At 40.6% G+C, this 26,470-nt stretch overlaps 1 protein-coding gene and 1 long non-coding RNA gene across 3 annotated transcripts in view; one reads left to right on the top strand and one right to left on the bottom strand.

The window, feature by feature from the left end:
* Positions 1-269: 269 nt before the first annotated feature.
* On the bottom strand, positions 270-24,467 carry LOC121832394 (uncharacterized). Its single transcript, XR_006076052.2, has 3 exons — positions 23,821-24,467; positions 5,269-5,416; positions 270-4,543 (listed from the first exon to the last, which is right to left on the bottom strand). It is a non-coding gene; the product is annotated as an uncharacterized LOC121832394 (long non-coding RNA).
* Positions 21,752-26,470, top strand: part of Dach1 (dachshund family transcription factor 1) — a 396,267-nt gene continuing 391,548 nt past the window's right edge. The window contains exon 1 of one of the 2 annotated variants that reach the window (XM_006978011.4): positions 21,752-23,257. In XM_006978011.4, coding sequence (XP_006978073.1) covers positions 22,407-23,257 — 851 coding nt within the window. In that variant the 5' untranslated portion in view covers positions 21,752-22,406. The remainder of the gene's footprint in view (positions 23,258-26,470) is intronic. The other variant, XM_006978012.4, reaches the window with a different exon arrangement.

Raw genomic sequence — 26,470 nt, 5'->3', positions numbered from 1 at the left:
CAAACATATCTTTTATTGTGGTAAAATACATATATCATAAAGTTTACCATTTAACCAAATTTCAGTGTATGATTCAGAAGCCTCAGGTACAATCACACATTTGTAAGCATTTGTACTATCTATCCTTGGGAATTTTTCATCCTTTTTGGAATTACTGTGTCTTTTAGAAAATAACTCTTCACAGTCTCCTCCCTATATCCTTTATAACCTCTACTCTACTTTCTGTATCAATGAATGTTCAGTGGAGGGTGGGGGGGAATGGAGGGATGGGGGATGTGGTGTGTATGTGGGGGAGGGTAGGTGTGTAAGTGCTTGAGTAACACAACATGTGTGTGGATGTCAGAGGACAACTTTCAGAAGTCAGTTTTCTCCTTCTTTCTAGAGTTCCAGGCTTTGAACTCAAGTCCTCAAATTTTCATGGCAAGTCATTTTACTTACTCTCCGACATTTTGGGGCCCACAGAATTTTAATTGTTTAATTTAGAAATCTCTTTAGATAGTGATTATATTTATATATAAAATGGTAGAGGAAAGAGGTTCTCATCTATTTTCTTACTGTCACATGATAAGAAAAGCAAAATACCTGAAGAGGTAGATATTCTACGCGTAAAGAGAGATTACATATATTTCACTAATGATGTTGTCTCTAGTTCTAGCCAGGAACCACTTTTTTTTCTTGTAAAGTAGCATAAGGAAAATCAGCATGCAGAATATATTTTGGTTTATTTGACGTAGATAATCTTAAGAAACTTCTGCTCCTTCTTCTAATTCTTTTTGCTTAATTTTATAATTCAAACATGAGGAGCATGCTGATTGTAACAGTATACACTTGCAATTCCAACAACCCTGGAGGTTAGGGTAAAGGGATCAGGAGACCAAATCATACCTCAGCTGGATAGGAAGTCCAAGGCCAGCTTGAGCTACATTCGAATGACATCTCAACAAAATTCCGTCCCAGTCCTGCTTCTGTTAGTGTGGTAAAATTTCCCAAGGAGGGTTTTATTGTACTCATAATTTCAGCTCCATCATTGCAAGGAGGTCACAGTGGAGCTTGAGATGGCAGCTTACATTGCATCCAGACTTAAAAATCAGAGACAGGGGGCCTGAAGCTCAGCAGTTAGGGCTGGTTGCCCTTGCAGACGACCAGGATTTGATTTCCAGCACCTACATGGAGGCTCACAACCACTTGCAAGCCCAGTCTCAAGGGATCCAGTGCCCTCTTCTGACCTCTGTGGACACCACTCATGCACATGGAGTACAGACACAGATACTTAACAAATGCTTACACACACACACACACACACACACACACACACACACACAATGAAGTATACACCACACGGTGGTGGTGCATGCTTTTAATCCCAGCACTTGGGATTCAGAGCCAGGCGGATCTCTGTGAGTTTGGGGCCAGCCTAGTCTACAGAGCGAGATCCAGGACATGCACCAAAATTACACAGAGAAACCCTGTCTCGAAAAATCCAAACAAATAAGCTAATTAAATTAAATTAAGTATATCCATATGAAATGAAGAACAATGTGCAGTGAACGAGATACCTTGGAACACTCAGTCCTAAATAGGATGTCTTCATCATATCCCCTCTCTCTGGGCTCAGGCAACTATACAGAAGGGCCAAAAGATTTTAAGAGCCAGAGGGCATGGAGGACACCAAGAAACAATGTCTTTCAGACACAACAAAACTGAGGCACAAATGAACTCACAAAGATTGTGGCAGGCAGCACAGAATCTTTATAGTTTTAGGCCAGATGGTGTCCTAGGACTGAAAAGGCAGAAGTGGACACAAAGTCCCACCCCTAACAAAGAAGCTAATTGCAACTGACTTCTATTGCAAAGGAAAAATTAGTTTTCTCCAGTCGAATCTCACTGGGTGTATTAACCCCACTTCATGGTAAGCCCAATGCCCAGTAGTTGATGACTAACACAGAATGAGTCTAAAAGTGGTTTTGTAGGCATTTTGTATCATATTGCTTTATTTGGGCCTGTCTTGTCTTATTGGACTTCTGCCTGTATATCATGGTTTCCTGTTTTATACTTTGTGGGGATTTTGTTGTTGTTATTGTTTTGTGGGTTTTTTGTGTTTTGTTGTTGTTCCTATTATTTGTGGTTGCTTGTGTGTATGCATGTGGGTCTTTTTGTTTGTTTGTTTGATCTGCTTGTTTGCCTGTGTGTTTTCTAAACAGAGAGAGAAAGGAGTTGAACATGGAGTTGGGTGGGTTGAGAGGATCTTGGAAGTGTTGAGGAAGGGGAAAGTGAGATCAAACTGTATCATAAAAAATTATTTTCAAATGAGAACACAAAAAGCAGAGAGGAAAGAATTATTACATGTATGGTAGAGTTCAGCTTACTTTCTCCTCTCTTATATAGTTCCAAATAAATGAGTGTATGTGTGTTTAAATAAATAAGTATATTCACTAGCAGTCAGGCATGCTGGTGCAGGCCTTTAATCTAAGAACTAGAGAGGCAGAAGCAAGTGTACCTCTGCAAGCCGTAATGAGTTCCAGGCCAGCTAAGGAAGGCATGGCAAGACCTTATCTCTGACTCAGGAAAACCAAAAACTAAGTAAAAATAAACATATCAGTTAAGTGGTAAGAAATAATATTTTTTTATACTTAAGCAAATGAGAACACCAGTGATAGAAGTGGGATTTAAAACCTGGTTTAAATATTTAAATATCCTGAAAAACTTCACTTACGAGTTTCAGTATCCTGCCGTTTTCTTTTCCTTTCCATTGCTTCAATTTCCTTTAAGACAGAGGTTTGGGGTGCACTTTAGAAAGTTCCAAAGATCAGCAGATCAGAGGGTAGAGAAGCAGTGTGGTCCAGAGGTGGTGGTGGCATTGGGCTCTTGAGTGGCAGAGGAGGCAATGACAGTATCAGAACCAAGGTCGAGGGCAATGACGTTACAGCTTATGTGGATATTACTCACACACAAGGAGCTAGACAGTTAATAAATATACTGAGATTGCTGGAAGTTAGCTTTCTCACTATTCAAGAAACAGAAAGAAAATCAATTATTTACAATGATCATAATTGTTATTTTATTGAAAGTAGAAATAAATTCACATGTATAGATTCACAATATTTCAGTAGATTAGTGAATAATAGTGGGTATATGTTTGTAAGTGTGTCATATACAAAAATATTTATTGGATATACATATACACACATTTACTGTTTACTTACAAGGACAAAAATCATAAAACATATAGAACAATGCTCATAGTTCATGTCTGCATCTTGTCAGTTGTATAGAATCTTTCATATTAACTAGTCTCTTTGGAGATATTGTTGATCCCAGAACTAAGAACCAAAAAAACACAATGTTGAACTCAAACTTTTGCCAAAATTTAAGAAACTCTTAATGAATGGTGTAGACATCAAAATAACAGGTATAAAGTAGAATCGGATTGAAGAGGGCAACTGTGAGCCAATGATGCCTTAATCATTGTGAAATAATGATTAAGGAATCAATTATAATGATTTACATGAAGAAATCAATCATTAATTGAGGAAAAATTTAAGTCTAGGTCCCTTCAGTTTAGCTGTTTGGGAATGTAGAAAGGATCATAGAAGTAGTAAATACCTTTTAGTCTTCATTGCAATGTTAAGGGGATTAAAAGAAGTTGTAAGTATTATAGGCAAAGTAAAGTAATATAAACTATAGAGACACTAAACTATAAAACATAAAGTATCAATTAAATCACAATAGTAGATGATATATAGAAATACAAAAATATGTAGTTGAAATAAATAACTTTTTTAAGCCATGAAGAATACCCAACTGGATTCCAAACAAATGGAACCTCATGCTATTCACAAGATACACCCTAAAATTCAGGACACTAATAAGACAAAAGAAATATAGGGTAAAGCTTACAATAGATCAATAGATACATAATAAAACAGGATGTGAAGCATGTTTCTAAAAATAGATGAGACAAAATAAACTTAACATTTTAATACTTAGTGTTAGCAAAAATGATAGTTTTTAAAAGATGATAAACACTTCAATTCACCTGAAAGACATAAGAATTCTAATTCTGTGCCACCTAAAAATATAACCTCAAATTATTTAAAGCAAGAGCTGACAGAAGTATAGGGAGGGCTACGCTAATCTACATACCAGAAGATTGAAGCACAGCTTTCTCAATAATGATAAATCACGTAGTCAAAGTCTGTCAAATTCCGAAAGTTTTGTACCCCAAAAACTAACAAGGTTAACGAAAAGAACACAGAACACAGAAACCAGTCACACTCACAACTCTAGATTATACTTTCCTTTTTAGAAGCCAAGATGTACTTAAGATGCCAACTAAGTTGGTATTGTGAAAACACTACCAAAAAGGCCTTAGTTTCAGTTTTAGTGATGTTTCCATCTGAATAATTCTTTGTTATGGGAGATATCTGTGTAGTATAATTATTAACATCTCTTGTCTCTACTATTTAGATTCATTCCTCCTCCTGGCTCTCCATTTCTGCTTCAATTTTCAATTCAGTCTTTCAATGTTCCAATCTTTCAATTCCTAATGTGCAGAAAGCTTAAATGAGTACATGAAACAATTTTTTTAAACCTAGGAAATAATATGTTTTTATGGCAGAGACATTTCTTTTCTAAGACTCCAAAAGAGATATTAAGAAAACTAAGAATGGACTACATTAAAATTAAGAACTTCTATTCATCAAAATGTATCATAAAAATATGAAACATAAGCCACAGACTGGGGGAATATATTTCTTAACTGCCAAGACATTAGCATTTGGAATATTTATACTTTGCCAGACATGGTGGACTATGTCTTTAATCCTAGCAGTTAGAGAGCTGAGGCAATATGATGGTGAATTTGAGATGAGAATTGGACAATATAATAAAACCTGAGTTGTTACTTAAATTCATATAACAAAATGAAAAGCACAAATGCTAAAATTTGTCATAGGCAAGATATTCTAATGGGCAAATACATATGGAAATACTCTCAGTAAACTTAGTAATAAAATATAAATTAAAACAGTGGTTGGGTCCTAGTTCATAACTACTTAATTAGGAAATATTTTAAAATGTTGTAATATCAGATGTTAGAAAGGATGTGGGACAACTATTGCAATATAAGTTCAGATAATAATTTGAAAATCAATTTCTTCTGACCCCATAAAATTGACATATAGACCCTAGTATCACAAAATGACCACCCCTAGGTGTATGCCTTAGTGCATTAATGTGCTAAGGCTGCTGTGAGATGGTACTACAGACCTGGTCTTTTCCACAACCGAAAGTTATTTCTCACTCTTCCAACAGCTGGAAAGTCCAAGACCAAGGTGTCTGATAATCAGATTTCTGGTGAGAGCTCGTCTTCTGCCTCATAGATGACCTTCTTCTCTTTGTTCTTACGTTGTTTTTCCTTGGTGTACACACAAAAAAGCAGAGAGAAGAGAGAAGAGCAAGAGAGAAAATTTATGGGTGGCATGGAGAGGCAAGTAAGGTAAGTGGAGAGGGAATGAGAGGTGAGGGGAAGAGAGGAGGAGAGACCTTAAGACGTCATCCTTTCAACTTTGTTTAACCTTAACTATGCACTAAGACCCCTTTGTCTAAATACAGTCATACCAGAGGCCTGAATTTCAATGTGTGAATTTGGAGAGACGAATTAAGTTCATAGCACCTAAAGAAGATTTTGCTTATGTCCACTAATCTGCTGTTTTATGTGTCCCAAATTATTCACAACCAGCACAACTACCCAGTGAAAACTCAGCCCAATTGTGATTTCAGTTTCCTAGTTAGCAGGTAATAACAAAGCCTTTTAGAATACAGGACCTACATGAGCTGATCCAGATCAGCGGAGTCACTCTAGGTCCCCCCTCTCCTCCCGCAAAATACAGGGGTCAAGTGTTTGCTTAACATATGCAAGGTCCTTGGTTCAATCCTCAGTATCACAAAAGACAAAACAAAAAATGAACTAAATGAAGTAGAGATTCTGTCATTACGTTCCGAGTTGCATTTTTATACAAGCATAGCTGAGGCAGTATGTTTGGTCATTTAAGTCCCTCTTAATTATACATGCTTCAGATTTATCCAAATTGAATCAAATGAAGAAACAAATGCTTGTTATATGTGTATTTACCCCTTTTCACTATTCCCTAACTAAGATAAAAAACAAAAACTAATCAAGAATTTAAATGAATAATCTAAGAATAAGAATTCTTGACAATAATTTCAATAGATTTCATAAGATAGCAGATTAGTCCTAGGTAAGTAATAATAGAATAAGTAGACAAGGAAAAAGCATAGATGTGGATTATCACAAAAGCTATTAACAAAATGGTAGACTATATTTGAGTAGGGGCCAGAGTGATTGTTCAGTGGTTAAAGGGGGAGGGGTCAACTGAGAGACTGAAAACAATCACACAGGAAACGGCAGGGACCTGAGGATCTTAACGTTCCTCTTCTGATGGGAGAGTCGATACAGAATGCAGATTTGAGGATGTAGACCTCACTCTTGAAATTTTAGAGTTATCTCTGAGAAAGCTGTGGGTGACGGCGTGGTGGTTAGAATGCTTGCTGCACATGCATGGGGCCAGGCCCTAGAGCCGGATATGGGTGGGGATAGTCTCCCACTTGTAATTCCAGAGCTCCAAAGGTAGAAACAAGTGATTCCCAGAACAGGCTGGCTAGCTAGAGTAGGTGTAGCTCTGGGTTGAACCGAGAGCACCTGCCGCAATGAGTATGATGGAAAAACGATAGAAGATTCCTGACCTCAGTGTCCATCCTCCACCCACATTTTGTGCATGTATGCAGTCTCTCTCTCTCTCTCTCTCTCTCTCTCTCTCTCTCTCTCTCTCTCTCTCTCTCTCTCTCTCTCTCTCTCTCTCTCACACACACACACACACACACACACACACACAAACACACACACACACACACACACACACGTATGCTTGTAAACATGCACATCACAAACACATGGTGAAAAATATAAGACAGGATAGAATCATCAGTGAAGGAAGAAAGACATGGACCTCATTGATAACGTGAAGGAAAAATACTGTTTAGTGACCCTCTACTTACATTGGAGGTCGTATACTTTTTGTTTGCCTCTCTAGTCTGTGGTGTAAATCTGGGAGAGAGGGGCCTAAAAATGAGGAGGACTAAGTCTCATGCAATTAGCCAACTTTATTTAGCGCATCAAACAATTTATATTCTGGGGGTTAAAAACAATCACCTGAATAAAGTGTACAATCGTAAGGACAAGTCACACACTGCAGAACATGTTTTTCCCCGTAGAGGTGCATGAATAACAGCTGAAGTAAACCCACTCCTATCTGCTACCCCTGAGAGGATCATCAACATCCCCATGAGAGGACACATTCCGAGAATAGTTCTGTGATTTGAAGGAACTGAGGTCACAAGACTCTTGTCTTGTTTTTTTGGATTTTTCTCACAGGCACTCAGGATTCTCACCAGACTCCATTCTTGGTCTGCACTCCAGCACTTTTGATTTCTGTATAATAGACATCCGGTGATTTGTCTTAGTAGCATACTTCGCTCTTTCATCCGTAAAAGCATTTCCCTCCTGAATAATTCCTGAGATCTAGATGTGAAGACTATCCCTCAGGCCTGATCTTCAAATTACTCTACCCCGTTAGCCATAGAATTGAAGCTTTGAGATTCTGAGTCAAGCTGGACCAATCCTAAAGCCCCAATATAGTTATTATTAACAATAGGAGGGAACTATTATTCTCAGTTCCACATAGTAGCTCATTTAGCCATCAGGAGAATGCAGCAAATTACATACACCTACAGTCTCTTTTTGTAGTAAATAAACCAAGAAAGAGAAAGGTAACTCTTTTTTAGGTCATATGCACACCAGGTTTTAAACTCCATACATGTCACATCTCATCCCACACATTCATTCTCAGTACCTGAGGGCAGTGATGGCCCATGCCTTCAATCCCAGCACTCAGTACTTGATATTCTTCTTGTCTAATTTCTTCATCTACAAATAAACATTTGTCTCAAGGTAACCCAGAGAGTGCTTTCCCTTGGATTCCTAACTTGAGTATCAAGGAGGCAGAGCACAGTGTATCTCTGGTGCTGGAATTAAAAGAATTGAGCATGGCTGATGCTAGAAGCATAAATCTAGCTGTGCAGAATCCAGACAGAGAAAGTGAAGACACCCTGACACGCGTTGTCTTCTGAGATCAGAGCTGATTTGATGGGGTGTCTGAATCTCTGGTCTCAATCACCCTGGAGACTAACTGGAGCCCTAACCTTCCATTAAAATGATGATGTGAGCTTATTCAGGCCCCTTTCTGGATAAACTAGCTTAAATTTTAAAGCTTGAAAGTCCCAGTCATGAGTAATTAAGGATACCAATAGGCATCACTGTGGGAGAGTCTTTAGCAATGTTCAGTCATCCAGTTGGATAGCAGATTGCTGAGTTAGTACTGGCTGGGGATTCGGCAGACAGCTCTGGTAGAAAGACGGGGGTCACAACTGCTTTGATTATGTGAAATACAGATAGGTGGAAAAGTAAGTGACATCAGAAGGGAGCCTTTCACAGTGGACAGGAAGAGAGATCCTGGTGTAGATAAGCAAAGGTTTTAACCTCCCAAGTACCACTTTCTTCTCTCTGTCTCTGTCTCTCTGTCTCTGTCTCTGTCTGTCTGTCTGTCTCTCTCTCTCTTTGTGTGTGTGTGTGTGTGTGTGTGTGTGTGTGTGTGTGTGTGTGTGTGTGTGTGTTGGATAACTAGGTTGGGAAAGGTGGCTCAGCAGCTGGAGCATTTATACACATAGTAAATGTTGGAACTGGATGGGCAATGTGACCTGCCTGCATTCCCCATATTCTCAGTGCTTGGAAGTCAGACACAGTAGATCTCCAGGGAAAGCTGACTAGCCAGTCTAGCCATATCAGTGCTCTGGAGCCTACTGAGAAATCCTCCCTCAGAGAACAAAGTGGCTATCGACAGAGGAAGACTTCCCAAATCGAGTTCAATTCTCTTTGTACATCCCCACATACAGGTCCGTTCACACAGAAGAACACACACACACACACACACACACACACACACGAATGAATAAAAAAGGGGGAAAAGGATAATTACCTTTCTCATGAGGATTAAGTGAAATAATCTAGAGGAAGCGCTCAACATAAATAGTAGGCACTCTGTAAATAGTGCTGATGCTAACCTGGTTCTGGTACCATGCAGATATAGACTTACAGAGAAAGGGATGTTTGAGCTGATAGTTCGAACAAATTCAATTATATACTAGAAAGTGGCAGCTCTTCCCCTCTCTTTCGCCTCTGTGCCTTCTTGAATATACCCTGACTTCCAATACAGACAAGACTAGTATACATTCCATAGTGGCCCAAGTCATAGTCATAAAAATGGACATAAATATATCAGGGGTGAATATAACATGCAAAGTCAATACAGACCAAAATCAAGTCTGAAACACCACTAAGCAGTCTACAGTACTTTTAAGTTTTTCTTTGCAAAGAAAATCTCTAATTATTAAACCTGGATATATATGCAATTTTATCAACCCTGATGAAATCTCTCCAGCTTGGCACAAATGTCATTTAAGTTTTGTATTTTCACAGTGAGTGATGAAGAAACTTCCAGATGGAGAGGTTTAATTTGTGAGATTTTTCCCTGGTCTATTCAGATTGGCTTTAACTTCCATTTTAAATTACAGAGAGAATCCCCAAATTTTCAAATCGCCCCAAGAGATCTGATGAAATAGCTAATCTTTTTCCATGAGCATGCTAACAAAAGCAATTTCTTACCAAGCTTTATACTACCCAGTGGGACTGATAATGAATCTGCATTATGGTAACCTTTGTAAGAATAGAAGAGACCTTTTGGGGAGGTGTATTTATTAGACAGTGTGTATCTTTCAGTGTGTGGATGCTGCTTCTGTGTAGATACAGTGTTCACTGGGATATGTCAGGACCTCCTGTCTTTCTGTTTCTCACAACACCTCTGGATTTACAAAACCCACCTTATTGCATTCCACAATTATATCCAGTAAATAGCAAATCCTAACGTGCTGAGCAGCTTTCCCAGTGTTCAATGTTGCTTACTTTGAAAATTCACGAGATTTGCATAGCTGATTTTAGACTCTATAGTGTTTCATGTTTAGATTTATAGAATTTAAACTTGTGCTCTTGCAGAATTCTATGATTATTCATTTATTTGTAAGCTGGAAGGGAGGGGGAAACGGGCCTGATGTCACCTAAATGCAAAAAAGCAGCATTTACTGGGAGTCTCCTACAGAGGGCACCTTCACCTTAGTGGAAACCCATGTGAAAGAGACTCTCAGTGGGTACCAGAACAAGAACCTTCAAGGCAGCAATTTCGCCTGTTTTCAGGAACCAGTTTCTGGTGTCTTTGTTACCTTATCTTTAATGAAAAAGAGCTGGCATCCTCTGTCCAATCATTGCTAGATACAGGATACTAACATGACCTTATTATTATGTTCAGCTTGCTTGTGGGTGAGCTGGAGACAGCTGTTCATATTGCCTAAGAGGCAACAGATCAATGAAAGAGAAGGGAAGGACAAGTTTTGAGCTGCCTTTTTGCAACAATGTCCTCTATACAGCTGAGGATATTTTTAAAGCATTGTATTGGAAAACAAAGGCCAATGATAAAGTACAGTGTTGACGTAACCAATCTTTGTTGTGTTGTTATGGTTAGTAAGTGCTTTTGGACAGAGTTACTTAGATAGGAACAATAAATATGTTTTTTAGCCACCAAAAACACAGTAATCATAGACTAATTCTAAGTAAATGTTAAAGAATTCTAAAAATTGGCATATGAGCTTGTGTACAAATATAAAACAATTCCTTGAGGCCATTTGTGTACAGCTGAATCATCAAGTGAAATTTTAGTATCTTATTTTAGATCATACTGTTAAAATAGATCATTTTGCTGTGAAAACAAGAGTACCATACCATGGAAAATGTTGCCTTAAATTGTATCATCACAAAGTAAGTACTATATACATCCAAAGGGCTTCAAGTGTAGCAGTGCTTTGATGTTGATTTTGGAATGGTTTGCACTGTGTGACGGCTAATTATAATGCACGTAAGTCCAATATGTACAAATAATTTTTAGTATATTGGCCTTAATCAGTTCCTGATTAGGTGGCTTCTTAGGAAATCTAACAAATAGTGAAAGCTTTTAGGAAACTATTTTGGATAATAAAATAAAAATATTAAGGATAGTTATTGTTGAGTAGCAAGGTATATAAAAAAAAAGATCTAATTTTTTCTCTTTATATTTTCAAGTGAAATACTGCTTGTTTGTTAGACATGTATTGTTAATTCTATATTTTAAGTTAATATTTTACTCTCAGAACCAATTAAACTTCCAGTTGCTACTACTGGACTAGAGTATTTGAGTATGTTTGTTCTGGCCTTGACTTGACATACACTACAAACAAGTTAGTGTAAACACACCCTAGTTACCAAAAATCAGTTTGTTCCTAGAAGAAAGTGGATTTCTTCTTTAATACCGACTTTGGCTAATTTGCCCATCAATGCACTCATATGAAAACAAAACAAAGAACTCATTGTTTACAACAGGTTGAAGTTTGTCCTAATGCTGTAATCAGACAGATTTCAAAGTCAATCAAATTGGGTCTTGGAGAAGGTGACCCATGCTCTTGCTCAGCTGAAGAGAGAATACCTAGAAAGTCTCCTGTGCTGCAGTTCTGCCTCCTTGCTGACATTCCCTGGTGTTCTGTGACTTCGTGAACTATGTAGCATTCCGGAGCTCAAGGCTTCTTTGAAGACATGGGCCATTCAAGTCTCCCTTACTTTGCAGGTTCCCTCTAAAGGGAGAGTAAATGAAAAAGCCAAGCAGTTCAGACAATTTAAATGGGACAGCAGGAGGGCTTGCTACGGCTCTATTAGGAATAGCTGTGAGTGTTCCCTAAATCATCTACTGAAAGAAAGTGATCTTCCTTTAAATCAGGAAGAAAAATTGGAGAAAGAGTCTAGATAGCTCCCCAAGGAAAAGCAGATTAGGACTAGTGAAAGACTACAGAAAAGCTAAGTGTGCACACCACGCACTGCTCCTTTAAGGCCCAATGCCACAGAGCATATCGACAGGCAACTTTTATGGGGGTGTGTTTGGTGGGGGACTGTGCTATATCCTAATCAAAGGAAGCTGGGAAAGACACAACATTTTCAAGAACCACTAGGGATTTTGCCACCCATGAAACTTTTGTTAAATGTTTTTCAAGATTCCAAAAGTTGTCTTTTAGGGCAGGAGAGATCATCCATTCCAGTGATGCTGGATTGTATCTCATGAGTGCTTAACCTCTAAGCAGGCACTGGGGACCTATGTAGTCTTGAAACACAGAAAAATAGTAAGGTGGGTCTGACTACGTGGCCTTTTACTTTTCTATTATCTTTACACTGAAATGAAAATTGAAAACTTTTTTATCTCTGCTTCCTCAATAAAGGTCTCTTTTGAAGATATTTGGGTGGAGTGATGGTCAGTGATTACTTCACTGCATAATCAGTCCTTAGCTTACAACTCAGCTAGATGTGACAATAAGGGGATATTCTCCCAGACTGCTACTTGACAATGTCTTCTTTCCGATGATTAGAGGTCCTATATGAAGATGGACCTGATGCACACATACTGAGAGGGCTGCCTACAGAACCCTTTTGAGAATATTTCAGAAATTGCTCCTAATCATGACGGCCAAGATCTCTGAACCACATGTGGTCTATAGCATGGTCCTTGTGGGAACAGCAGCTCAGTGTCTGCGGTCCTGATTGAATAATGTTCTATACTATCCTCACGCAAACTCTCTATCCTGTTACAGCAACGACACAGCAAATACTCTATAGGAAAGGACGGTCAGGATGAAATCCTTTTATTCTTTGCATCCTCAGCAAGCACCACACAGCATGCAAAGCTGAGTGTGCTTTGTGGAGCAGATGGCTGTGCACATTAAAATGAGAGTGACTTCAAAGTAAACACTTCACAAACCTTTGCATATACCCTTTGTGTGCTCACGTCTGGGAGGTAAAGTTGCACCCAAGCATCTACCCCATGGTCCCAGGTGACAGCAGGATGAACTCCTCTTTTCAGTCTTGGTGAAGACTCTTTTCTGATGACATAGAAAAGATGGTTCTTTCTGCACGGATCCTAGGAAGTCCTGCTTACTGGCCTAAGATTCTGTTTTTCAGATCTTTGATACTCAGCTTGGGTATCAAAGTATCTTCACATTTTACTTCAAGAGTTTTTTCCCAGATTACTTGTAGAGGACAAGAGAGCTAGATAAGCATTTGTTTCTGGTGTGTCCATTCTGGATGAGACCATGCATGATATAAAGAACAAGCAGTTTGTGTCATTTAGTGGCTAAGGAGATGGAAGACAATACATGGAAAATGCTGTTTTAATTACCCAGGTGACATTTATTGGGCAATACTCAAACTCTTAGCATTATACTAGATACCTACTATGAGTAAACTTGGCTAAGGCCCCCTGAAATGAAGCATATCAGTAAGTGTAAAAATGTAAAATAATAGTTTTCCCTGTCAAAATACCAGGGGAAAATCACCGTAATGCAGATATGAAGCAACAATGATGGCTTAGTTGGCTAGCTCCCTTGGTGGAGGTACTTGCCTGCAAGCCTAACAATATGAGTTCAATCCCTGGAACTCATGGTAGGAGAAAACCAACTGTAAAGCCAGCAAAGATTCCAGGATATGCTGAATTTTGAAGCAGACAGGAAACGACAGATCTGAATTACATGAGAAATATACATTTTTAGACATAAGGATAAAATATAGCCAAAAACTAGAATGAATTTAGGCATGTGAGGAAACACGTACCCATTTGACAAAGAGGGGGCCTCTGGTATACTCAGACCTGTACTAGAAGCAAAAGGGTCTCAGAAGATGTCCATTCTTACCTCACACCCTGTCTCATATTCCTCGTGAAAATTGGAGGGGTGAGGACTTGGTCTGAGAAAAATTCAGAGTCCAGCAAAGACATTATTAGAAAGTTTCATTACTATTTGTACTGGTAACTTTTTAGGGTAGTTAATGTCTAAGTTTAAAATGGTCAAATGAATTCAGAGAGCCATTGTGCCCACCTTTCCCCCCCATTTCATTGTTTCAAAATATATCCTCTATTTCAAGATTTAATCTTTACTGAAGCATAGGACCATGATACAATCACAACAAAATGCCTCCCCCTTAATGCCAGCATTTCAGAGCCCTGTTAAATCAAAAGAAAAATTATTTCTCTCCTCCCCAGTCTCCTAGCCCTCAGGATTTTAAATGGTAATGATCAGTTCATTTGAGAAAATGGCATTTTAGTGCTTCCCTTCACAAGCTCTTAAGGCAAGGAAGGTGTCTCTTTTCCAGTGATCTGCACCTCCTTTTGTTTTCTAGCATTACTGAAACTGACCTGGCATGGATCACTGGGTGAGCAGGCAATCTTAAACACTTCTCATATAAATTACTGGTTCCTTTCCAAGCGCAGTTGCTCACAGGGTAATACACCATTTTACAGCTTTGATAGCAAAGTCTCTTCATTCTATTGGGCTCCACATCCCCCCTACCCTTCAATTCCACCACCAGGAAATGAACAGGGAAAAAGACTAACAGGGATGTGAGCCTCAGGAACATTCAGTCTGTTCCTACTTCCAGTGGTGTGTCTGGAACAGTTTGGAATTGTGAATTATCCTATTTAACGTTTCAAATTCCTATCAAAGGTACTTCTGTCTTAAGAGCTGCCCTTAAAAATGAAGTCATCAACATAACATGTCCATATTCAGATACCATAAGAAGCAATTACTAGATATATACTGTCAACAAAAATATAGACAAATTAATTTTATAGAAATGAAAACAATGCTCACATTCAGTGGTTCAGGTCTAATAGGTAGAACTGTCACACAATGTTCCCACAAAAAACAAGGCATGCCATTGAAAAAGCACTCCCACATTCACTGGCTACTAATGATGACCACATTTCCAAACCAATGACTTTTTCCCCCATTAACTCTAATGGCAAGGTGTGTTTTTACTGACAGTTAACTTGGATCAGGGCATGCAGTATTGTGTTTCAGCTTGTGCCTCTGTAAACTCGAACTTTCTTTGAAGTTAAGCATTGTCAATCAGTTTCCATGTCTGAATAACTCTTAGATGAACCTGACTGACCCAAGTAAACTCATTGAAACATACTATTTCCCCATAATTGATGTTCCAAATGAACATCTTCTCATAATAAAATGTGCTGGAAAACAAAGCAGCCTTGCATCCGGCACAAGTTGCATCATAATTAAATTTTATTTTATCCCATTGAGGCATGCTAAATGTTGAGCAAAATATAATTTTAAGTAATTTGTTTGTATTCTTATCTGTAGGAGTTGGAAATTAACAGCGTTGCTAGTTTGAGTTCACTGTTAAGCCTGGAGAGCAGAGAGATTGCTTTGCAAACATTACAGTTATTATGTCTGCAGTTGGTACTCTTTGTATAAATTATTGATCAGCCAGCTTATTTTTCTTTCTGCTTAATGGATATTATAGCATAGCCGTTTACAACGCTATAGTTAAGATTGTGTCAGCACTTCCATTATAATAAACCCTCTGTTACAGGGGTTTATAACTTGTTGTAAAAATTTGCTCTGGGCTGAAACTTGACATACAAGATCAGCCTTCCAGGAGGTAGCAATTGTTGTCCTTTCAACTTTTAAAACATCCCTTTGTTCTGAAAAGTAATAAATAAATAAACAGTATATTCTTTTTAGAAATCCTTGGAAGTCCTGTCTTGAAATAAAACCATTTTATAGGCTATCTGTTGGTTGACAACCCCTTCTTTGATTTCATAAATCAACCAAAAGGGGGGAAAAAGGCTAAGAAAATAAAGTAAAACAACTGAAAAAAAAAAAAAAAGAAACTTACACAGTCAGGCAATTTTCTTCTATCATGATAAAACTGTACTATAATTTATGCCTCAATATTAAGTTTATCTTTGCACTATAGTAGATTAAATGTTCTCTTTTCATAATATTCCTACTTATCTTTTAAGTAATTTACATTCCATAATACAGATCTTGTTTATTTAAGGAGAAAAAAAGTCCAACAATTAGAAAAGATATATGAAAAGGTACAATTAAAGGCCCGATATCTAGTGTGAAAGGAGGGATTTAAATATGTTTGTCTGAACTCCATGTAGTCCAGTCTTCATTATTTCCAGGATGATGGCCTGACTTAAGAGTTGGAGTAAAATAAGCTGAATTTATATTATTGTTGTTGCTGCTTCCTCCTGCCATTCAACTGTACAATGATCTTACTGTGCTTGCTATTGTAAGAGTTATTTGGCTGGGTAGCCTTTCATACCACCCCACAGATGGAATGGAGGACACTTACCTGGAAGTGGGTACTTACAGGAAAGTATAACTAATTCATCACAAAGAATTGACTACTTACCCTGGGAGTGATGCAGTTTAGAAGCTGAAAAAAAAATTGCCTGATGATTTTTTTGTTCATTTGCTTTTCTTTTTGCCCCTGCCATCTCTTCCTGCACCTGAGTTTGGACATTTCTTATTGCCTGCTGCATAGCCAGAAAAGTAGTTTCTATCACTTGGGACCTTTATTCTGAACAAGCAGAAAGGGCTTTACTTAAAAGGAGCAAGGGAGGAATGGTGTTCTCCTAATGAATTATTTGGAATTGGATCTACACTAATGCAAACAGATGATTACCATGTCCATTCAAGAAGCTTGTGGACTAAGTCTGCATTTCCCTGTAGTTAATAAAATAGCAAGTGCTATTTATAATCGTTTTAACCATTTCATCATTAAGTATCAAAACTGGTATGTAAAGTCACAGTGCTTCAAGGTAGGTATATTCCTATTCAGCTTCCCACCAAATTCTGTGCTTTTCATTACAGAGTGTCACAGTAAGATAAGAATCCCATTCCTGGTTCTTAAGCAGAGGCAGATAATTTGAACAGAAAGGGAGACTAGGGATATGAAAGCCACCAGAAGTCGGGCAGAGTGGAGAAAATGGGGAGGGAAAAGAGTGAAACTGTAAAAGTTTGGAAGTTTGTGCTTCAGGTAGTGAAGGTTTTTCTGAGGGGCTGATTGGCAAGGCTGTGTGTCTGAGTTAAAAAGGCTTGAGAGAGTTACTTGGCATAATTTCTCCATCTTCAATGATTTACTACTGAAATGCAAACATCAATTTTGGACTCTCTCCTGAGAAACATTTAACAAAGTCAGTGAACTACTGTTACCCTGGTATCTTTCTAGATTTGCCAAACTCTGATAGCTCTTTAATAAACCCATGGCTGAAGTTTATCTTGGTCTTTTTTTTTTTTATTTCTATTAAGGAAACAGTTCCATTAGTAAATACACAGATGTAAAAATGGTCTCCTTTGCTTAGCCATTGTGGTGCATCTTAGGATTGTTGAGAAAGGCACTCCATTGTTAAAGCTGTTTCTGCCCTGTGTGCTAATGCACTCTTTGATTGAGTGAATTAGCAGTCATAACAATCTGGCAGTCTGGCCATAGAAGTGTGCTCCAATTGATTTGTGTTATGGCTGGACTGGAAAATCTAGTGTTAGTTGTTTTTTGCCCTGGGGCATTGTTTGTACCAAACTCTACTTTTCATTTAATTTTCCAATACATTTTGAAAGATTGAAATGCTTGTGATCAACATTTGATCCACTTGCATTATTTAAAAAAAAAATCTGAAAGTAATTTCAGATTCAAAAAAAAAAAAAAACAAAACCTTGCTTTCAATTAGAGTAAACATAATTAGAGTGACGTCGTGCTTGGAATGGTAAATCTGCCTTGGAATCTATTAAGCAGGTTTTCTCCTTGTCCTGCCTCTGTAAGGAATCCAGTATAGATCTATAGCATACATTTGTAATTTCTAACATACATGCTTCTAATGGAGCTTTCGAAAAATTGAAAGAATCAAATTATAATGAAGCACCTTTCATGCAGCCCTCCTGGTGTATGCCTTTTCATACATGCCTACATTGCTTCTCTTTCATTTAGAAATACCATGAAAAAGCAAGAAATGCAAAGCTTTCCAAACACTGTGAGATATTAAAGGAATGTATTCAGATATACATTGCCTTTCAGTTACTCTATATTTTCTTATTTTGTTAGAAATAATTGATTTTCAATTAAAAAACAAAACACTGTACCAGTTGTCATAAGAAACTCTGAAGAATGAAGACATGACTTATCCTAAATCTGTCAATATTTGTATCTTTCTTATAATCTCTTCTTTGCAGTCATTTACCAGAATTATAATGCAACATGAATAAAGCTAAAAAAATGACTATTGATTACAGAGAAAGCTTTGTGAAATCATTTAGTCAGTTTCCCCACTTGAGAAATCCCTGAAGACAACATATCAATAGAAAAGAACGGAATAGATGTAATACAGTTCTGTGCCTCCCTGAGTTATAAAAGAGGGTCAAAAATAAATCTCCACAGATATACCCTTTTATACTCAAATAAAATGATACTTACCAATTCCCAACTACAAGTCCATCTTTTTTACACATTTATTCTTCCCTTTTGAAACCACAGGTTGTGAAAGTATGTTTTTATGTGTCCCTGTTCGCCACTGAGCCTTTTAACCAAATAGGATGCCCTCATCATCACTAAAGTGCCTGTTGTCATTCAGGTAATCACCGAGACTTTAGCTGCCACAGCTACTTTATATTTTCTCACTATCTCCTGCAAAGCTTACAGCTCTTCTCAAAACTGCATTTCATACTACGCTGAACTCTGTATCCTGTGCCGATTTTTGTTAAGTAATAGATGATGAGACCATTCTTTTTATTAGTTCCCATTCTTACCGGTCTCCTCAAATGGGGGAAGGAGGGGGAGGGGAGGGAAGGGGAGGGGCCAGAGAGGGCAGAAGGAGGGAAGAAAATACCTTCCCTGAACTGTACAAGCTAAGCTTCAAACGATATCCTAGGAAAGAAATTAAAGACTTCTTAATTAGTGCAGCAATTAAGCTTTCTTGGTAGCATTTTAATCAGCACAGGCCCTATCAAAGGACAAACAGAACGATTTGCAGGTCTTTGAATTTTAAACAGTCTTATTGATTTCAGCACAATACGTCTTCACAAAACACAGGGAGAATTTTCTAATATCAGTTACAGTACTTTGAGTTTTGCTTATGCAAATTGAATGAAGGTTAGGAAAGATGAGATGGACGAAGAGTCCCTTAAATAACAAGACATGTAAAACAATAAACAAGACAAAAGCTCTCAATGCTCAAGATGCACTGCAGTGAGAATTTGAAACCTTTCCTAAGTTGATCTGTGTGCTGTGTTAAATACGGGTTGCCTTCTTCATCACAGGAAAGAATATCTCCAAAAGTAGGAAAGAAAAAGATGAAAAGAACATGCTTTTTTTTTTTTTTCCGGGGCTTTCTTTCCGGTATATTTTATTTTGCAACATTTGACTCCTCTAAGCCTATTGTTTGATCTAAGGAGCAAGTGGTGGCTCCTTGAAAAGGTTTAAGAACCTGGAGTGGGGGGAGGGGAGGAGTACCATCTAGATAGAGGAATATGTTCCCAAGCCTCACTTCTACGTGAAGCACGTGCTCCGAGCACACGTTTCTCTACAGAAAATTTGAAGTTGGCTGAAGCAGAGTGGGATTATGGCTTGGTCTGCATCATTGCTTCCTGTTTGTCGCTCTAGAGTGTGGCAGATTTTGGATGAATGAGAGTTTGAGGAAATGTAAGAATGAGAATTGTAAGTTCAGGCTTTGGGCATTTAATCGCCCTATTCTATCTGTAGGGCTAGGACTAGAAACACTACACAATTTCGCATTTTAAAAACACATTGGAGTTTATTAAAGTTAGGAATGACATTCAAAAAAATTAGTTTTTTTTTTCTTTTAGAGTTTAACATTTCTTGCAGTGTTACATTTCACTAATACAGTAATTTGACTTTTTGAAGAATGGTAATCCTTTTAAAATATATTTTGATATTTGTGATATATATTGAATCCTTACTTTTAGTTAAGAATAGGATTGATGAATGAAAAATTAATAAATATTTCAATATGTAAAAATACACTAGTTAACTAGAACAAACAGCTGTGGAAACTTCACCTATCTTTGTAGAAGTTTATAAACCTTTATGAAATAATTTTCTGAATTCTTACACTTTAAAAAAGCCTCCCAATTTGACTATTTTGCCCCCCAAAGTTTAGTATTAAAGAGTAAGTCAATGGTGTCATATTTCTTTTTAGAGGGTTCCTGTACCATTTGACACTAAACTTCAAAGACACTAAACTTCGATGGGTTAAAAATGATAAAAAGAAAAGTGATAATAATTTCAACACCCAAATGACAAAAACTCCCATCATAAAATTTTTCAAAACTCTGAGTCTGCCATAATAGTTTATTTTTTTTAAATCTGCCAAATGCTAGTTCCTTGTTTCACATCTTAGGAAATCTCTGAAAGTGTGTAGCCAGGTTCAAAGCCTAACTATTCCAGATTCCTAGAGATACAAGCAACATAGAGACATGACCTATGCTCAGATCATATACTGGTCAAATATCCTCGAATAAATACCTTCATGCAACAAGTTAGAGAAGACGAAAGGAGGAAAAGAGCAAGCCCTCACTCAGATCAAAAGCACCCCCCCCCCTTTCTGTCTTTACAAGACAGCCAGGAAGCTTAGTTTCTGTTCTCATTATTTACAAACACATTCTCACTGAGAAACCCAAAAAGACGTTCCCAAAATACAGCAGTACTTTCCAAATATGACAGAAACCCCATAATTATTGTGTTGCTTAAATAACATGCTAGCGACTAGCCTTGGGTACTAAAGGATAACAGTTGATTACTGTGCAATACAGGTGAATTAATTAGAGTTTTGGTTAAGAAACAGCAGCGTGTTTTTGTATTTCACTTTCTAATCCTCAAGGACGCCTGATCTCTTTGAAATTTCTAGGTATAATAGACTTGTCTGACTTGTCTTGGGGGGGGGGGTGAAAGGGAAGTTGTTTTAAGCCACCTAACCTATCTCATGACAAGAATGTATCTCCAAGTCTACTAGGAAATAAGGAATTCTATCAGGAGCATCCCATTATTCTTAAGCGACTTTTCCCCTCGCAACTTGAAAACTATCCTGAAATCTCTCTATCTTTATATAAATATTTTTAATATAGGAAAAAGCATCAGATACATAAGATAGTACACTTTGCTTACATGTGATTTTTTCCTCAAATAATAATTGCTCCACAGTCATGAGCTGGAGATGTGTTTCCTTTTGTAACTCATTGCACAAACGCGCACGAGGGCGGGGTGGGGGGTGGTGGTTGTTTTATCCCAAATCCCTGAAGGTGAGCTGGCAGCTGAGCCGGGGCTCTTTCAGTTGGCAGGCGATTGCTCAGAACCTTTCTTGGGGTGTGGGGGGGAAAGCTAGGAATCTTCCTGGAAGCCAAAGAGTAGAAGGCTGGCGATGTAACGGTAGCAATGCGAGAGAAGTAGATCTCTCTCTCTCTCTCTCTCTCTCTCTCTCTCTCTCTCTCTCTCTCTCTCTCTCTCTCTCTCTCTCTCTCTCTCTCTCTCTCTCTCTCTCTCTCTCCCCCTCCCTCCCTCTCTCCCTCCCTCCCTCTCTCTCTCGGAGCACCACTCTTGAGCCCTTGCTTTTCTAGGGCTTTCCTCCCACTCTTTCTCCCTGTACCCTCCCTCCTTTCCTACCCCCCTCCCCTCCTCCGTCTCGCGCTCTCGGAGTCTTGTGCTCCGAGTTCCTGGTTGGATAATTTGGGTTAATACTAGTGAGTGAGGTTTTCGCGGCTTCAAAGGGTATTTCAAGTATCCGGAGCTCCTCCCCTCTGCACCGTGTGACAACAACAACTCGTCCAGCCGGCAGCCTGCACTTTCAGCTCATTTTCTCTCTGTCATTCCCCTCTCAATCTTTGATCAATGTACTTGCCAGGGAGAACCCAAGTCCCTCAACCCTCCTCCTTTTCACCTTCATCCTTAACTTTGTGCTAGAGCGGGACCCACGTACCACCAGCCGACCCTCCCCGTCCCCCCCCCCACCCCCCCTCCAGAGCAGCCCGCGATCCCAGCCCCGGGAGAGGACTCGCATTTCGACTTGCGGGACACTTTTGTGCGTTTCTCTCTCGAGCGCCTCTCGCGCTCGCCCCTCCTGCGCTCGCTCTTTTCTTACCCTCACCTCGTTTTTTCTCCCCTTCTCCCCTCTCTCTTCTCTCCTCTCCCGCCCGGGTTCCTTCCTCTAGTGGTTGTGGTCGCTGCCCCCCCACCCCCCCACCTCGATCCTTGTCCCTCTTTCTCCCCCTTCCCCTCTGGGGGGTGTGTGGCAACTTTTCCCCCTCGCTTCTCCTCCTTCTGTTTCCCCTTATATGTGACCATGGCAGTGCCGGCGGCTTTGATCCCTCCGACCCAGCTGGTCCCCCCTCAACCCCCGATCTCCACGTCTGCTTCCTCCTCCGGCACCACCACCTCCACCTCCTCGGCGACCTCGTCTCCGGCTCCGTCCATCGGACCCCCGGCGTCCTCTGGGCCAACTCTGTTCCGGCCGGAGCCCATCTCCTCTTCTGCTTCTTCTTCGGTGGCGGCCACAGTCACCTCTCCTGGTGGCGGCGGCGGCGGCAGCGGAGGCGGCGGTGGCAGCGGCGGCAACGGAGGCGGCGGCGGCGGCGGCGGGAGCAACTGCAACCCCAGCCTGGCGGCCGGGAGCGGCGGCGGCGGCGGCATTAGCGCTGGCGGCGGCGGCGCCTCCAGCACCCCCATCACCGCGAGCACCGGCGGCGGCAGCAGCAGCAGCAGCAGCAGCAGCAGTAGCAGCAGCAGCAGTAGCAGCAGCAGCAGTAGCAGCAGCAGCAGCAGTAGCAGCAGCAGCTGCGGCCCCCTCCCCGGGAAACCTGTGTACTCAACCCCGTCCCCAGTGGAAAACACCCCCCAGAATAATGAGTGCAAAATGGTGGATCTGAGGGGGGCCAAAGTGGCTTCCTTCACGGTGGAGGGCTGCGAGCTGATCTGCTTGCCCCAGGCTTTCGACCTGTTTCTGAAGCACTTGGTGGGGGGCTTGCACACCGTCTACACCAAGCTGAAGCGGCTGGAGATCACGCCGGTGGTGTGCAATGTGGAACAGGTTCGCATCCTGAGGGGACTGGGGGCCATCCAGCCCGGAGTGAACCGCTGCAAACTCATCTCCAGGAAGGACTTCGAGACCCTCTACAATGACTGCACCAATGCCAGGTAAAGAGCGGAGGGGAACCTCCCGTCGCCCCGGTCCTTTCCCACCCTCCTCCTCCTCTTCGCCCTTCCCTCACTCCCTTCCCGGCGCCGCCCGCTCCGCTCCGCGCGTCCGCGAGCTACGCGCCTGGACGAGCGCGGCCCTCTCCTCTGGGTCCCCGGGGCTAATCTCCTTCGCCCGACCTCCTGGACCAGTTTGCACTGCTCTGTGCTGGCCGGGGCTTCTGGGTGCTCCCCAGGGCTTTCGGGCAGGGCTGTCTCTGAGCTTGGGATGCATAGAGTGGGGAGCAGGAGGAAGGCGCTTTCCCAGGAGTCGCAGCCCCTTCCTGGGCGTGCTGGCAACCGGCTGGCACCCTATCTGGGCACTACTGCCCGCGTGTGCACTCCTGGGACGAGGTTCCTCCGGAAGCCTCTGGGCACCTCAAGGGGAGGAGGGAGGTCGTGACCCTAAGCCCGAGGGGTTAGGAAGCTGGGGGATGCGCTCCGGGATAGGGGGTACTCTAGGAAGAAAAGAGGGCGGTCTGGCAGCCAAGAGTGGTGCCAGGAAGTAATCAGGGGAACAGTACCTGGGGCTGGGAGAAGAGCAGGGGTGATCCAAGAGAGTTCACGCGGGGAGTTCAGCCCCGAAATCCCGGAGGGAAGCTTGTGTAGGGGAGGGGTCTCTGTGCGGGCGGATCTCTGTGTGTGTGTGTGTGTGTGTGTGTGTGTGTGTGTGTGTGTGTGTGTGCTCGAGCGCCTGTGTGTCTATCCCATCTGTGTGTGTGCGCGTGTGCGCGCGCGCGCGTGTGTGAGTGTGTGATGAAAGGAAAAAATGGAGTACGTTTGCCCCGGGGCAGATGTGAGGGGACAGGAAAAAATGGAGTGCGTTTGCCCCGGGGCAGATGTGAGGGGACACAAACATATTCTTTAGGCGGTGACCTGGTGCCCCAGCCTCTTGGAAGCTGAACCGGAGAGGTGGGGAAGAAAGAGAACAACTTGCTCGCGCTCTTTCCTAAGTGCAATTTACCCGTCTCCCGTCTTCTTTCTTTTCCGAGGTTAATAGCTCAGGAAAAGAGCAGGTGTACCTTTTGCCCTAGGATGCTAAGGGCTTGAATACTTTTCTCCTAGTTTTCCTTGATAAAGTGCGAGCACCAAGGAGGCCTTGGGACAGTCCCTGACCCAACCAGTTTTATGCTAATGAACGCTCAGTGGGGGAGGTTCTACCGAGAGGGGGCGGGAGTGGGGCAACTTGTCAGTTTCGGGGTAGAAATGATCCAGCCCGCTGCTTGCAGAGTAAGAAGTTCAGAGGGTCTGGGAGGAAGAGAGTAGGGAAAGTTAGAGATCTGAAGGAGACGCTTGTGAACTGGGCGAAGAGATTCATAAACAACTTCGGTACCTTTAAAACAAGCTTAAATAGTGAGGGAGGGAAAGCATGGGCTCTTAGCCGAGCTGCGGAAACTGGAGCGGGGAGGGTGAGAACGCAATAGTTGCAACCCGAAGGAAAAAGGGGCCAAAAGGCACCAGCTATTTCTTCTTAGAGACTTGTCCTCTGTGGGCCTAGGAAGAAACGGAAAAAGATTGGAACTCCATCCCGACTTAACTGACTTAGCTAAACATTCTTTTCCGCGTTTACTTACCGTTCTTTCTTAGAATTAAAGATGCCTAGGTCTTGACCTGTGCTTTCAACTCGTGTGTGTGTGTGTGTGTGTGTGTGTGTGTGTGTGTGTGTGTGTGTGTGTCCTGAGGGCGCATATGCGCGCGCACACATGCTCCTGATGGATTTGGTGTATGGCCAGATGGCAGTGGGCATGGGTGGGCACGCTGATCACTAAACGCCATTTAGTCAGATAACTGTCATTCTTGCTTGTCCAGAAGACAAAATATTTGTCCAAAACCCGATGTAAAATATATCAGCAGTAAGGCAAAATATTGTTCTTGAGTTATGAACAATGCAAGGTAAAATTAGAAGTCAGTTCAGATACTTCTGTTGCCACATTGACTCCGTGACAAATTGAGATGCTGTTTTTCTCTTTCTTGATGAGGTGTCTGCATTTCTCACAACCGTCATTGTGTGTTTCTGATGCTGGAACCTTTTACATATGTACACACACACACACACACACACACACACACACACACACACACACACACAGTGAGAATTCCTTGCAATGGCTATGTGATGTTATGATTCTAAGACTTTAAATCGAAGTTTTCATCATATAATTGGAGGATAGTCTTAAAGTTACCATTTTTTTAAGTTGTCTTTTTTCTTTCTTTCCTCCTCCTACTCTTCTTTGGTCCTCCTCCTCCTCCTCCTCATTCTCTTCTTCTTCTTTCCATTTTTTTCCTTCCCAGAGGCTACCAACAGTTCTAGAGTCTTAGGTTGCAAGACCAAATATAAGTCAAACCCAGTAAAATTGTTTGTCCCTTTAAAAATAACTGTTCTGTACCCTATTTGTATTTCACTCGGCCTTAATATTTTGTGACTAAATGTATTGTTTTAAAGTCCTGCTTCTTTATTCTTAAGAAGTGCTGAATGACTTCTAAATTTTGATTTTATGTCAGCTAAATTTCAATACATGGAAATTCTGCAAGTTCACCTGAGAAGGTCTGAATAGATACCTGCAGAGGTTCTCCTAACTGCCACAGGCCAAGGAATGGAAACATGTATTTGAACTTTCTCTCACCAAATATGCAATTCGCAGAGAGCACATTACTATTTTAATGGTAATTACTAGGATTACCCTTTCATTTCTTTATTTGGAAAGCAATAGCCCGAATGCTTTGCATTTTGAACTTAAAAAAAAAAAAACTAAATTTGTTTTTTCATTTAAATCCAGTTTTTTGGCTTTGGTATTAAGATTTTGTTTTTGTGAATATAAATTAGAGTGACTTTTTCACTTAGTATCTTTCTGTCTTAGGTACTTAACAGACCAAGGGGAAAATTTGCAATGTATTATTGAAAATGTAGATGTAATAAAATTAACCATATATATTAACTCTATAAATACATTCTCTCTCTCTCTCTCTCTCTCTCTCTCTCTCTCTCTCTCTCTCTCTGATATCAAATCTTAGTACTCTCAGCAGTCTATAGGATGTATATCTAATGAGAACTCTTAGCAATATTTAAATTTCAGGGAATTTTAGGAACCAAAGTGATGCTAAAGGAGAAAGAAATGTTAATAAACTCCTTGAGAGTGACTCAGGAACAGTAGCAAATCTTAAAGTCGATTTAAT

This window comes from Peromyscus maniculatus, chromosome 9, assembly GCF_049852395.1.
Source record: "Peromyscus maniculatus bairdii isolate BWxNUB_F1_BW_parent chromosome 9, HU_Pman_BW_mat_3.1, whole genome shotgun sequence".
Classification (NCBI taxonomy): Eukaryota; Metazoa; Chordata; class Mammalia; order Rodentia; family Cricetidae; genus Peromyscus; species Peromyscus maniculatus.
Note: the sequence above shows the minus strand (reverse complement) of the source record. Positions and strands in the feature narration are given on the sequence as shown.